Source organism: Pelmatolapia mariae, linkage group LG6 (genome assembly GCF_036321145.2).
Source record: "Pelmatolapia mariae isolate MD_Pm_ZW linkage group LG6, Pm_UMD_F_2, whole genome shotgun sequence".
Lineage (NCBI taxonomy): Eukaryota > Metazoa > Chordata > Actinopteri > Cichliformes > Cichlidae > Pelmatolapia > Pelmatolapia mariae.
In genome coordinates, this window is record NC_086232.1 from 5,245,161 (window position 1) to 5,261,038 (window position 15,878).

Consider the following 15,878-nt stretch of genomic DNA (forward strand, 5'->3'; position numbering starts at 1 on the left):
TAAAACACCACACTATGCAGTGTCTACCTTATAATGATACACAGTACCAGATTCACTGGCTAAAATTTTATAATATTGGTGCTCATTTCCCACACATCACTTCAAGTTGATTTACAAGATTGAGATATAGAAAAGATATCAATAATATTTTAAAATAAGACCTTAAAAAGGTTGTGCTGCACATAATGTCCCCTATACTGCATTCATGTGTCTTTCAGACTGTATTCTGACAGCGGACCATCTATTATAACAGATCCAGTAGGGTATGATAGTTTAACCCCAGTCTTTAAAGAAAAGTTTAAAACCTGTATTGTATCCACTGCTGAGACTCCTAAACATCAAAGAAGCACAAGTGAGGCCTGATTTGGTCTGTCGGTTTCTTGCTTTATTGGTGACATGTTCTGTTACAGTTTCTGGACAGCTACTGTGTGTTATCTACCACCACAGACATTTTTCAGTGTCTTGCAGATGTAGGAGGCCAGGCTATGTTCATTAAACAGGTTTTCTGAAAACCTGAAGTGGCCAAGTGACACACACTCACTCACACGCATAAACACATACACACAGAGGTGACACGCGGGCGCCAGCTTGGACGGTTTATTATGGTGGAATCTCAGAGCCGAGAGCAGCGCGCCTTTGGGGGAACTAAATTCTGGACACCGGGGTGTGACAGTCACTGGGAGAGGAAATCCAGGGCAGTGTCTCGCTCCTCCACCAGCTCTGCCGCTGTGGCGTCCATCTTGGCTCGGGAGAAGTCATTGATGGGAAGGCCATCGAACACTTTCCAGGTCTTGTTCTGTGGATAGAGAGAGAAGAGTCAATGGTCGAGCTATGAGATTTATTGCATTTTGTCCAAACTCTGTCAAATTTTGCATGAGCTTCAACTAAGCCTGTCAGCAAAAGAGCATTGTTGTTACACTGTTATTGTTACTGTGCGACAAACATCAACTAAAACCATGAAGTGACTTACATGTGACTAACCTACAGTTTTGGACACTAATGTATCTTATACATCATCTGGGAGACGAGTATATACACTTTATATACAAGTACCAGTTATAATGCCGACTAAATTTACATGAATGTGATAAGGGGCACACGTTCATTTAGCAGCGGTCAAGTAATTAGGCAAGCTAGCCAACCAGCACCCCACTGTAATCTGATTTTGGTTAAGCATTGGGTAACATTAGCCAGAAGACAGTCACATTTGATCACGAAAACCAAAAGATCTGTTCAGTGAGATAAATGTTCTGTTGATGTCCACTGCAGTATTCTGCTGTTTGACAGGCTTTAATATTTACAGACTGTTTTTTTTCTTCTTTTTAGCTGATGTCAGCTAACATCAGCTTACTTGCTAACGCTGACAAACTGCTTGATGCCCAGGCAAAAAGAAATACACCCTCAACAACCTTAAAGAGTTTGGGCCATGTTAATTTTCTGAACCGATGGAGGCAGAAGAGTGCAGGTGGACATGCTGTTGAAAAGACAAATCGGTTTGCTACAGATTTACAAGCACTAACATTGTTTATTTAGCTTAACATAAGGACCATAAAGCAGCAGGAGTGTGGGAATGATCTGCAGTAAAATAAATGAATGTTTATGTAGACAGATGTATGTAACCTGTATATAAACCAGCCCAACACAAGAACCTGGACAGATTTTGAACAGTCACTTCCTAATGTGGACCTATTTTACGGTCCAGCATGTATTCACCTTGATTTGGACTGGGAAAGAATAGATAAGGTCCTCTGGGATGTTGTAGGAGTTTCCAGAAGCATAGACACCCATGGAGACAAATTCACCCTTGAAGACAGGTAACAGCGTCAATCAGTTTGCATCAATAACATGTAAGCAGAAATGTATAAAGAAAGACTACAAACTCAGCAACTTGTCTGGAAAAAAAGAAAAGAAAAAGCTTTTTTGATGTAATCTTACATGTCTAAAGATGAGTACTTACCTTTCTGACCATCGGGATTCTTATTATTGTCAAACACTAAAAAAATTAAATAAAATTGAGCTGGCATTAATCTCTGCATCCACACTGACCTCCTTGGTGCCAAACCAGATGTCCCTCATGTGGTCACAGATAGCCTTGGCGGCAGACATGGCACTGGACAGCTTCCTGGCCTTGATGACAGCAGCACCACGCTGCTGCACTGTCTGCAAGATGAAGAGGAGAAGGTTTCACATTAGAACAAAGTTTCTGTCTGTTTGTTATGTTTGGCATGGAGTCAATAACTCACAGAGATGAAGTCTCCTCTGAGCCAGGCATCGTCCTTGACGGCTTGGTAGGCTTCCGTCTCGACTCCCTGGAGGTTGACCTTAGCATGGTGGACATCGGGGTACTGGGTGGAGGAGTGGTTGCCCCAGATGATGACGTTCTTCACTTGGTCAGAGGACACGGCACAGCGCATCGCCACCTTCAGGAGAGAATACAACAACAAAAACAGAAGTAGTATTTTAAAATAGTAACCATGATATGTCAACACTATAATTAATGGTGCGTTTTCCAGTTAGTGATTATTCGATATAAAATCTTTTATCAATATAAGCAAAAAACCCCAAAACAAACTGTTACTGGGGAACTCCCCTTAAATCTTCGTTTACAAAGTGTATTTTTCCATCTAACAGAACACAGAATCTAACCAAAGGAAAGTTGGAGCACCTGAAAAAACACTTTGTGGAACTAAATGTTCTGGGCACTTGTTTGTGCGTGATATTGTTCAGCTGTCTTTGCAAAGACAAATGTCAGTTTCAGATCTTAATGTACATCACAATATTATAATATGGTTTACTCATTGCCACCAAAAAACAAAACAAGTTTAAAGCATGTCCAGACATATTTAGGGCAGAGACGAACTACAGTCACCTCAGATAGGATTTTATGCATTACTATAGTTCAATGTAATTTTACAATTCAAAATAATTTCATGATGACAACTCTCGTCAGCTTGATTTAAGAGTTTCTCACAGAAACTGTTCCAACAGGATGAGTGTTTAATTGCCTCAGTGAGTGTGGTCAACAGTTGGTTGGAGATGTGAGCAGGTTGTCCTGTATTATACAAATGTAAATTGTAAACAAAACAATAGTAAATTGTAAACACATGTACCTGGGAGCAGGCTCTGTTGTGGTCCAGTCGGGTCAGGCAGGAGAAGTTCTCTTTAGGGATGGATGGAGCAGACTTGGAGGCGATCAGACAGTTGGTGTTTGCGGGGTTTCCAACCACCAAAACCTGTCAGGGTGAGATCCAAACATATCTATCAGAGTCCGAGACAATTTCCTGAATTTGCTTTGCTTGCAGCAAGCAAATGAACAACTGGCAAAACAGAGCCCTTCTTATAGTCACAGGGTGAGCAGAATTTAGAAGATGCTCAAATCTTCTGTTATCCTGAAAATACACATTTATTTTAAAAAAACTTAAAACTTTTAAACTAATGGAGTAATCAAAAACGTAATGTCGGTGTTTACAGTAAAGAACGGCACTTGCGATTTAGCTCTACGCTGGTAGTGACCTGAGTTTGTAGCTGCTCTGTTAAAAGTCATTTCTAAGCAGGGCGGGTTCTTATGGCCCACGGCTCTCTGTTGCATAAGCAAACTCAGAAATGAATCACACGAATAAATTTAGCTCTCTTGACAAAAAGGACTTAAAACACAAATATTCTTCTCCCCTTTGTAAACAGAACTCTGGCATGAACATAATTTTTTTTGTTGGAGAAAGAAAGATTTTTGAAGATAAAGTACTCGGGACTAATCCTCACTGAATTAGAGATTTTAAGATTAGTCACAGTACAAAATGCAAGTTCAACAAAACACACTTGGAACCTTTGGAGACCTGCAGTTCTTTTCCACATTTGAGCTTCTGCAGCAGCATGACGCTGCTGTGTGACGTTCAGCAGAGAAACAAATGGTTTTGACATGCAAAAGACTTTTTCTGGATAAGCACTTTCACTTCCTGTGTTCATCAGCTGCAACCAAATATCTGAAAATAATATTATAATAATATAACCCCCCCCCCCAAAAAAAAGCGAATGAAATGAACGTAAATATGGATATAGTGAAAGTCGAGGGGTCACCTTGACAGTCTTCTTCGCATACTTGTCCAGGGCAGCTCCTTGCGTCTTGAAGATGGCCACGTTGGCCTTGAGCAGGTCCTTCCTCTCCATGCCCTCCTTCCTGGGCATTGAACCCACCAAGATGGCGGCGTCAATGTCCTTGAAAGCCACTTCTACCTTGTCAGTGGGGATGACCTCTGTTGGAGACGATGCACATTAGCTGTCGCAACTGGGACTTAAATATTCCAATATTTTGACAACATTTTGATGAGCAAGATGAGAGATAGCCTTTATTTGTCAGTTGCCCACAGCTGTTTTAGTCTGCAAACCCCAAGCACAATCCTGTCAGGAGATTTTCTTTCTGTGTTTATCATTACACTGCACCATGAGCTATCTGAACAAAGGGGCCCCTGCAGAAACGTAATGATAAGAAAAAGTAAATGCATGGACTGATAAGACACACACTGATTTTTAAAACCAGCATCGGTACCCAGCGTACCCAGACACTCTCCCTGCAAGCGTAACTTTGCCTTTAAATAGAAATTTGAGATTTATTTCCCCCAATTTAACTTTTTTTTTTTTTTTTTTTAAAAACACCCTTGTTGCCTTGACTCTGACTTTTAGGACATTTCAGGGCCTGGAGATCAGCTAACTAGGGTATAATCATAATTCATGGTGTAAATCATGACTGTCCTTACACATTCTGTGATCACATGACCTGAAGACAAAGCCTGTCACTTACAACTCAAGACAAAAAGCCCAACTCAGACATTTTGAAAGTTCTGACTAAAAATAGCGACTACTTTAATGAAAGTTACAGAAGCTTGGCATCTCAAAGATACGTGGGGTATAGATGATTGGCATGCCTACTATGCGATTTTTTTGTTCTTAGTTGTGTACAAACTTCGGACAGTAGTATTTGTTTTTTAATGACAAAATCAGTGTGATAATTTATAAAAAATGATCATTTCCCAAGTAAAGATAGTCCTCGATAGGGTCACATTAACCTTCTCACAATTTTTACTCTAATAAAAGGTCATTGTTATTGAGTGACTGAGTCCACCTTCCACATGAATATCTGCAGCCTTGGCTGATTCTGCCTTTGCCGATAAGATGTGCTTGATGTCTGATGTTAGACGTAAGCTGGCTGCTATCAGCCTGGACTTCAGTCGGGGTTCATCTCTACTCCATTCATATTTGTCCCACCACTGCTCTGATTGGCTGCTGTGGTGCCTGAACCAGCAGCCAACCAGAAACCATACTTTAGACACTCCTCCAAAGAGCAGCAGCACTAGACAGAGAAGGCTTCTGCCCACAGTTTATGAAGGGCACACGCACACGCACACGCACACACACACACACACACACACACACACACACACACAGAAATGGTGTGTGTACTGCATTCCAGATGGAGCACAACAAGCATCTGTGGCTGTATCTGGCCGCTGACTTCTTAAAATCTCCATCCTTCTATCCACTTGAGCTTAAAATGAGCAATAAACAGCTTTTGAACAATGTATTGCATGCTAACATAATAGAGTGGTTTCTGATTCAAAATAATTTCACCGTCATAGCAAAAGCTCTGCAGAATATTTGTCAACATCTTCAAAGGCAGGCAACACCTTTTAAGATTCCAGAAAATAAACAAGCAGTTATTTTTGTAATTAAAAGGCTAGTTTAGACCCAACTGATTGAGAAGATTCACCATGAGTTCTTGCCATGCTCAGACACACGGTGTGGGCTTACCCTTCAGAAGGGGGAGGGCGCAGTCCTGCAGCTCCATGACGACTCCTTCAAGCACTGGCAGCATGGGGGGGATGTCCAGAAGGATCAAGATGATTGGCTGAGAACACAACATGGTGACATCACAGTAAGATGTAAGACAACTTGAATTATGGTGTTCAATGTGCATCATACAAGTTCAAACCAAACACTTTATTGTAAGTGATATAAAACAACCAAAAACCCCAAAAACTTTTGACTGATTTATTTGTAAGCGAAACAGGGTTTATCCATGAAAAACACTGATGTGGCTTAAAATTAGATTTTGCTAGTGGCTAAATCTAGGGACAGATAGATACTTGGGGAAATCTATGGTTAACATCAGCCGGGCATCTACAGAATTATTTCGTACTTTGACTTTCATCTGGCTAACACTGGCTAATTCTAGCATGTCCTCTAATGTGTAAGCTCTTTCTAGTGAAAATGCTATCTTGAACAGACAGGATCAGTAATTTATCCAAACTCCCTGTGCTGTCCAGTATCTTGGCAGACAAAAGCAAGCAAACTTAAGTCACTTAATAATGCTTTGATAAGGTTATGCAGAGCTCATTTTATAAATGTCGGGAAAAATGTGCAAAACACTCAGTGCAGCATGTTCCAGTATAAGCAAGATTATTATTTTTTTGTAATTAAGGTGTATATAGCATGAAAGTGAAAGGATTTGGGACAGATTAGCTCCTTTCTACACCTCGTACAAAGACCTTTCAATGCATTTCCCGGTGTCACCTCCCACATGGAGTGACTCATTAAGGTCATGTTTTAAACTGCAATACTGGCATGGAATCAGGTTTCAGATGCAATCACTAAAGTAGAACCTGTTGTTCCTAAAACTTGTTCTTCCAACCCTTAACAAGGGATCGTGTGGAAGTTTTCCCATGCTTTTCTCCAATGCCTTCCTAAATCCATATTAGTTATTAAAGCTCTGTTATTTTATTCTAATAGCATACCTTTGCATGATTCCGAGTTTAATACTCTTAAATTGGCTTCATCTTCTAAAACAAGCTGTTTTAGCCCCTCCCACTTAGAGACCACACTCCCTTTAAGTCAACTTTCTTCAAACGGCTGCACTCATCAAACATAAGAGCGAACAGCAAGTGGGAGGGGCTTTTGTGCTTACAGGCAGCACTGTGTACATGAGATGTCCATATCAGTGAAAGAGCGTTTAGAGCAGCCTGAGCTTTAGGCTCACAGAGATTACTTGTTCATAAAGAGGCCTTTTATTTGAAAACTTTGTTCACCTCAGCTTTTTCCCTACACTCTCTCACAGATCAGAACTCCATTAACTATCCCTGAATTAAGGCATGTTCATTACTCATGGTAATTCCATTATATAACAGTCCCAGTCAGAGATCGGGATCTGGGAGAAGGGGAATCTGCTGCTTCTGAACATTATGTAATCAAAGCTCAGAATGAATCTCACCTGGTCCTTCCCGAACACATCTCCCTTGGCGATGCTGTACAGCAGGGAGTAGGCAATCTGGCCAGCAGCGCCGGTCACCAGAACACGGATTGGTTCAGCCTGCGTAGACAGAAACATTAGTGTCACTGACCCAGTTAAACAACTGAGGCAAGAAATGGAGGAGCAGTAACTATCATTGTTGGCTCACTGGCTGTGACTATTCTTTCTAGTTGAAAAGCACATATGTATAACAAACTAAATCTTTACATTGAGGACAGTGATGTCTTCCTCATAGACAAAACTTCACAACGAAGCCCGTTATGAAAATTAGGACAAACAGAATGATCTAATATTCTTGCATAATAGCAAGAGTAGCAAAATTATTGTTTATTTTCTGTGAGCATTGTCCATGCATGAAATTCATCAAGCACTGGACAGCCATACTTAAGTATATACAAGCATGAAAGGAATTCCTTTCATGCTTGTATAACTTCGTACTCACTTTAATGAGAAATAATCAATGAAATGGGAATGGGCGAATTGCATACAGGGTTAACGTGCATTTTAAACACAAAATAAACTGCAGACAAGTATGTTCAGAGCCCGCCTTGCATCATATTCTAACTGGGCGGTTTGTAAGAGAGATTTCAATCTGATGGAGCTCCTGTTGTGATTGGTTACCCTAACAGATTGAAAGAAAAGGCCGCTGATGTAATTTGACGCCGATGCCACGCCACCGCCTCTCGTTCATATTAAAATGGAGGTTTTAATGTACAGTGAACCAGCGACTGTTAAACAGTACAGCGGTGCACTAACCCGCAACAGACCGTTGCTGTATTACATCTTCCGTATTTTCGATAACGCATCTCCTTCCTGCGCCACAGCCTGCGCGTGTCTGCTCTGCCCTTGGGTCTCGAACGAACACAAAGATAACCTTTATTAAAAACTCGTAACACCATCAGCATGAAGTGAGATGAAACAATTACTCTGCCGCCTTCTTGCCAATGTCAATGTTAACGATTAGTGCATCATTAAATAAACCGTTTTTTTAACCAAGATAAACGGTATTACGATATTCGACGTCTAATTTACATAGTTACTATCAGCCAACGAGGTCAAAATATTCTATCTTACCATTTTAACTAGCGAATGTAGATGTGCGGTGCCTAATCCCCCTGTCAGAGTCGGACTGGACTGCGGGGTCACCTCTAGCCTTGTGTTGCAAGTCAGGCGGCGAACCGACTCGTCACACTCACCATGGGATTTGTAGTCCTTTTCAACATTAATTCAGATATTTTGACACAGCCGAGAATACAGAAAAGAACCCATTTTCCCACAATGCATCACTCTGGTGAAACCGCGCCCCATTGTGCTGAATATGGTGGATGATTTTCTGAAAAGCGTCCTTTTTAACAGAGCATCTATAAACTGTATGTTGTCGACATCTTGTGGTCGGCAGCGGAACATCATCATTTGTTTCGCAAAATGACAGCTTTGAAACTCAAGAACGGCATTATTTACACTTAAAGAAGTATGTTTAAGACCCTCTCTATGGAACGTTTTAAGAATGAGCAATCTAAAAAACGAAAACACTAATGGAATAACATAATAACACTGGGAATATGGGGACTCAGCACTGACCCAATGCAACCTCTTCATGAGACAGACAGCCTTGAAAATCTCAACATGAACCCGTGTGAATGGAACTCCATAAACTTTTCTGGCCCTAAAACTACCGAAATATATCAAGAAGTGGATGAATTCCCTTAAAAATTCTTAGAATGCTTCAATAGTCAATTAAGTATTCACAGAACTGAGGTGAAACACACACACACACACACACACACACACACACACACACACACACACACACACACACACACACACACACACACACACACACACACACACACATAAATTCCCCTCTCACTCCTGCAGGCAGTCTTTATTCTTCAAGCTGGGTCTTCTACCAGAGCTGGCAGCTTGAGGGTCCTGCACAGTATCTTTGCTGTTCCTAGGACGGCGCTCTTCTGGACAGAGATCCCGGATGTTGTTCCTGGGATCTGCTGGAGCCACTCACCTAGCTTCGGGGTCACTGCACCTTGTGCTCTGATTACCACAGGGACCACTGTTACCTTCACCCTCCACATCTTCTCAAGCTCTTCTCTGAGCCCTTGGTACTTTTCCAGCTTCTTGTGTTCCTTCTTCCTATCAGTACGGCCGTCTTCCTCTGCTTGTCCACCACTACTATGTCTGGTTGGTTAGCCATCACCATTTATGTCCATCTGTATCTGGAAGTCCCACAGGATCTTAGCTCGGTCATTCTCGACCACCCTAGGGGGTGTCTCCCATTTTGACCTACGGACATCCAGGCCATGCTTGGCACAGATGTTTCTGTACACTATGCCGGCCACTTGGTTATGGCGTTCCATGTATGCCTTGCCTGCTAGAATCTTGCACTCTGCTGTGATGTGCTGGAGCGTCTTTACACAGCCTTCATCTGGGGCCTTGCCTGGTTGTGATAGACCCCAGCCTCTAAGGATCTTGTACTTAGAGCTTGTTCCTGTGCTTCCATGATTAGAGCCTCTGTGCTGTCTTTCAATCCAGCTTTGTCAGCCTACTGGTAGGATTTCTAGATGTCAGTCACTTCCTCTATCTGCCGGTGGTACATACCGTGCAGAGGGCTTGTCCTTCCATGATGGTTCCTCCTCTTGCTCTACTTTCTTGGGTTGCTGCTGCCTCAGGTATTCACTGAGCACCTGGTCGGTTGTGGCCATCTTCCTGATATACCCAAGGATGTTCATTGTCTCATCTTCGACTGTGGTACTGACACTCACTAGTCCCCGGCCTCCTTCCTTCCGCTAAGCGTACAGTTTCAGGGTGCTGGACTTGGAATGAAACCCTCCATGCATGGTCAGGAGCTTCCTTGTATTGATGTCAGTGGCTTCTATCTCCTCCTTTGGCCAACTTATTATTGCAGCAGGGTACCTGATCATGGGCAGGGCGTGGGTGTTGACAGCCCAGATCTTGCTCTCTTCATTCAGCTCACTCCTCAGGACTTGCCTGACCCTCTGCAGGAACTTAGTGGTTGCAGCTTTCCTAGCGGCCTCTGCGTAGTTCCCATTTGCCTGTGGCATGTACTTGTAGCTGTCTTCAATGTCTGCAATGTTGCCTATGCAGAACAGCAGTGGGGACAGCGTATCTCCTTGGTAGATCTCACACTTGATGGTGACTTGTGCTATGGGCTTGAAGTCGACCTCTATTGTTGTACCCATTGAGTCTGTGATGAAAGGTCTTAGAGTCCTAAAACATGGTGGAGGTAGAGATTGCATGTGTGGTTAAGAGTTTAAGTGAGTCACTAGTGCTTATTGATGATTTAACTGCTGATAGCAGTAGCAGGATCAATCTCAAGTGTACAGAATCTCTTCATTGTATCAGTGAGCCTTTTACATGAACCAAACCTTTTGGACCCTTATCATCCATGGAAAGTACTTCTGGAACTTCCTCAAAGGACTTGACGATTTTTTCCATTAAATTCAAGATGAAGTTCATCATGCATTACATGACATTAAGTGTTTATAGATTAATGTCAAACTGTTTTCTTTTCCCGTTAATGAGTGAACATTTTGCGACTGTGTGAGGTGTCAGAATTTCTTATAGTTTGCATTTTAGAATTCAAATTCTTAACAGTCTTTTCATTTCTTTTATTATTATTTTTTTGTTGAAAAACAAGAAAAATCAAATCAGGCCAGCAAACAGGTGTTATTGCACAGGGATTGGTATAATACAGGTTTATACTTCTGAATTAATTTTCTATAGTACTTTCAGGCTCAGAATTGGATATGAATAATGGAGTCATTTCAATGATTTCATGTTTACGTATTATTATTATTATTTTTATAATTACAAAAATAAAAAAAACAAAAACAAAATAATTTTTCAACTATGAGATAAAGTATTTCTCATTCTCTCTGTAAGTCAGAAGCATAGTAGATGACACCTTTTGGCTACCAACAATATTATAAATAGTAAATGCATTTTTGCTTTACTTATAATATCTCTCACTATTCACACCAAGCACATTTATTCTACATCTAAGTACTTGGAACCTGTGTATTTTTAAAAGACCAGGCTTTTCAGGCTCATCAGAACTCATGAGGTTCCCTTACTAACCTCCTCAAGAATCCCTGAAATCCTGTTAAATGTTTGCTCTGGGATTTTTTTTCCCACTCCAAGACCCCTATAACATCATGTAGGTTTTTTTTTTATTTACCACAAGTCTTTGCCTTTGAGACTTTTGTTTCAGTTGATTTGTATCCCCTTTAAAGCATCTAAAACTCTAAAGATTTCATTTCAAACTCTAAGCAGCAATATGTTTTCCTCAGAACATTGCCCCTACTGAAAGATGCAGATAGTAGAAAAAGTCTATCTGAAAAAGTCAGTCAGTTTTACAGTAAGGTGTGAATTATTTTGATTGCTTTCAAGTCAGGGTCAAAAGTGAACAGTTACTTTTGGTGAGTTCACTTCATGCACTACAGGAAGCTAACATGATCAGCTGCTATCTTGTTAAGTTGCCAGTCAACCTAGCAGGGGGTAAAGTTGCACTGAGCTGAGCTATCTAATCTGCTGTTGTGTTGTGGCACAACCAAGGTCACAAACAAGAGTCAGGAGGCTGAAGTGACCGATAGCTTAGCGGTTAGAATGCATTTCACATGGGGAAAATAAAATAACTTCAAGCTGTGAGTCCCCTGTTTGTCGCAAGTCATTCCTCTGCCCTCTTTCCACTCTAACTATCCAATGATGCCAAAACTTCTTTCTTTTTAATGTACTTTCTCTATGCATCCTTTCCCATTGCTCATTGAAGCTTAACCTATAAAGGAAATCCAAATTTAACAACAAAATGTAGTCTTTTAAAAATATTTAACCACAGTTATACTGATAGTTACACTGATAAATATAGGATATAGTGGTAAGGTATGTATTTAAAGAGAGTGTTTTTTTGGCTTTAAATGGGTGTCAATCATAATCAGGGACTGCAAATATCCAATCTGAAAAAGAATTACAACACAATGCAGAAAGCCTGAATGGGAGAGTCAAGGCTGTAGTGGCACATTTTCATATTCAGCCATCACACATTTTTTTTGGCTGTGTAGTGTATTTTAGCAACTGATAACTGAAGGGAGAAAAGTGAACGAATGCAGGGTCTGTTCTAGGAGAAAGAAAAAAACAGAGGACCAAGTGAGTTTTTCAGTTACAGTCAGAATTCTTCTGCATATCATTCAGCTCAGCCATATTGGATTTGTGTGGGCTCAGTTAAACTTTCCCGAAACAGGTCTGTGTTGGCGGTAGCTGGGCGGGAACTGACCGCGGTGCTGATAATCTGCTGCGTGGTGTACTGAATCAAAGCAGCGGGAACAACCACCGGTGTATGGCCTTCAAAATAAAAGGATGAAAAGTGTATAATATTTGCTAAGCTTTCAGTGGCAGACAAAACATCTATGTTACACGATTTATGTCCTTTTATTCTGTTTATATAGTTTTAAGGATGTTTTTCTTAGGTAATCTGTACATGGGTTCCTGTATGAGCTGGGAGAGACTCAAGTCAGGGAATTTTTTTTTTGTTCATTTTTCATGCAGAGCAAAGGTTTAGGGTGTTGATTTATTATTCATTCAAATGTTTTAAGTTTACTCTGTGTAATTATTCTTTTCAATTTTACTTAAAAAAACAACATGTTTTATCATAGTTTTAATTTGGACATTATCATAATATATTTACTATTGTACTTTTTGCCGTGCCAAGGGTGTATCTTCATGCTGGAGTTAAAAAAAAACAAACAAAAATCGGGGGGGCTTTTTCTTTTATTTTGAAGAAACCCTGTGGAAGTTGGTTTGCTTATTTTAGCTTGGTTGTCAGTGTAAGCTTTACCAAAGCTGTTAAGTGTGAAGGCGACGGCTGTTGTCAAATCAATGACAACGGGGTGGGAGAAAGCCGCAACCTGCTGAGTTTCTTCATTCACATGAATGTAGCATAGGTTTTCCGGTAGCCAGTTTCATACCAGTAGTTAAACGCAAAAGGCCCAGGCGAAACACAACACAGGGCTGTATAAGTTAACCATCGGTTTACTACAACAGTTAGAACAAACGACAATGACATGCACCTGTCTAACGCAGACATGAATTATTAATATCAATTAGTTCGAAAGCTAAAGTGAATAGTGACCGTTTGCATCGGTCAAGTTTAGCTCCCGAATTTGACTTTAATGATGCGTTCAAGGACGGGTTGTCAGCTCCGTCCCCAAGGTGGTAAAACTAACATCCTATGCTTTGCTGATGCTGATTTCCACTCACCCGCGATGAAACGGTCCGCATCACCAGATACATGGAAGTCAGCAGCGTTAACATGGTGCCGCTGGTGTTTAGTTGTCTTCTACTAAAAACAGACGTCCTCTGAAGCAGAAATGGCGCCTCAGTAACGAGAGAAAGACACACAGACACCCTCAGAAAGAGAATACGGCAGGCGAGGATACCACCGCGACACCAAAAACGACTGTACCCGCGGTGCAGTCACATTCACGGCTTCTTGTTTCTCGTATGCCCGAGTCACACCGCCACTCTCTACCTATACACGCACATTAACACACAAACACACACGATTGCTGCAGTCCGTCTAGTCCCTTAATGAGATTTTGAGGACGCAAATAGCCTCTGACCAAACCGCTAAAGCTTTTCCTCTGCAACCATAGGTGTAAATTAATCGTCATAATGGGCGTAATATAGTAGTGCTTTTCTAATAAGAATATCTGTAGTAGGTGACGTCACTGCAGGGGAACGGGATATCATGGCTGCTCCAACCCAAAATGTATGTTTTTCAGGTCACATGAGGACTGCTGCAGAATCAACGCTGTCTTGGAAGGAAAGCAAGGAGCAATAGTAATGCAGGTATTGATACAGAGATGTGCAAAGACATTCAGACAGGGCTCGATTTAAAGACAGAAAAACTCACAATGTTCAAATAAACTGTTTTGAGGTTAGGGGAGTTTGGGTACAATGAAGTTGGCCACAATTATATTTGATCATGTAATAATCAATCTATTGTTTCTTGATTAATTGATTTAACTACTCTTTTGATGATAAATGTTCAAATGGGAAGATGGAACCTAAAGTGTATTTACATTTTAAGGAGACTAAGGTGAAATATAAGTTTGGACACACCTTCTCATTTAATGTTTTTTCTTTATTTTTACTACTTTCTACATTGTAGATACATACTGAAGACGTCAAATATATGAAGCAAGATATATGGAATTATGTAGCAAAGAAAAAAAAAGATAAATAACTCTAAATATATTGCTTTGCTGACAGCGCCGCAAACCGTTGGCCTTCTCTCACTGAGCTTCATGATGTAGTCACCTGAAATAGTTTTCACTTCACAGATGTGCCTCGTCAGGGTTCATTTGTGGAATTTCTTGCCTTCTTAATGAGGTTGGGACGATCAGTTGTGTTGTGCAGAAGTCAGGTTGGTACAGAGCTGACAGCCCTATTTGACAACTGTTAGAATTCATATCATGGCAAGAACCAATCAGCTAAGTAAAGAGAAATGACAGTCCATCATTACTTTAAGAACTGAAGGTCAGTCAGTCCAGAAAATTGCTAAAACTTTGAATGTGTCCCCAAGTTCAGTTGCAAAAATCATCAAGTGGTATGACAAAACTGGCTCACATGAGGACCGCTGCAAGAAAGACAGTGTTAAATCTGTCAGTTTTTAAAAGCAAGGCTCCATTGTGTATATTAGCATATTTATGCATAGTGTAGCAGTAGTGTTTCATGTCTACTTTAAAATCACTTTAAAAAGCTAGTGTTCACAAAGAAAGACGCAGAGTTGCAGTAAGCTGCAATAATTAAACATACTGATGCCAGTAGCTGTGCGTGCTGACATTGTTCACAAGGGACATTTTACATGCTGGCAGGTTTCTGACTGGGGGATCTGTACCCATTAAGATCATTCTGTGAAATCTTTATGGGTTAGTAATAATGATAGATTTGAACTTTTTCTCCCCTCTTATGCACAGATGCAGCACTGATTCATTCTGTGAGTTATATGCCTTTTGTATTCTTGTACTATTCTTAAGTCAGAATTAAGTCATTTAACAAACTTTCCTATGAAAGTAGTCAGGTGGAGACTGACCAATAATAACTGAAAAAGTATCCAATACTCACTGAAGAAGTTGCGTTTTGCACAGTACTGTGTGTATTATCATTCTCGCTTTAAATACTGCAGCTATTTAGGGAAGGGAAACAGAAAAAGAACGGTAGACACAAAGTAACCCCTAAAAACTATACAATACTTTTCAAATTATTGTAAATGTGTGAAGTTTCATACTGTTGCACCTGCTGACTCCTGTCAGTAGAGGTCACTATATGCATACAGGTGCAATATGGTGGCTTCTCTTTTGCAGTCAGAGGGGTCATGTTTCGAGAATATTTGGAGTAGAAAATAGTTAAGCACACATGACATACTGTAAAAAAATATGTATACAGAAATTAAAGAATGTTATTTCAAATAGTTAATAGTAATGTCAATAATTGTGTGAGTCTAAATGCTATATATTAATATTAATTAACTCTCTCCGACTGCTCTGTG

At 40.6% G+C, this 15,878-nt stretch overlaps 1 protein-coding gene across 2 annotated transcripts; it reads right to left on the bottom strand.

Annotated features, from left to right (window-relative positions):
* Window positions 1–363: 363 nt before the first annotated feature.
* Window positions 364–13,832, bottom strand: LOC134628888 (malate dehydrogenase, cytoplasmic-like). 2 transcript variants are annotated; one of them, XM_063475701.1, is made up of 9 exons: window positions 13,586–13,832; window positions 7,259–7,357; window positions 5,803–5,899; window positions 4,075–4,250; window positions 3,111–3,233; window positions 2,244–2,420; window positions 2,047–2,160; window positions 1,714–1,803; window positions 364–796 (listed from the first exon to the last, which is right to left on the bottom strand). In XM_063475701.1, exons 1-9 carry the CDS (start codon window positions 13,637–13,639, stop codon window positions 674–676), a joined length of 1,053 nt encoding a protein of 350 aa, XP_063331771.1. In that variant the 5' UTR covers window positions 13,640–13,832; the 3' UTR covers window positions 364–673. The 2 variants fall into 2 exon arrangements, with proteins under 2 accessions (XP_063331771.1, XP_063331772.1); XM_063475702.1 differs by lacking the exon at window positions 13,586–13,832 and adding an exon at window positions 8,372–8,510.
* Between the last annotated feature and the right edge of the window lie 2,046 nt (window positions 13,833–15,878).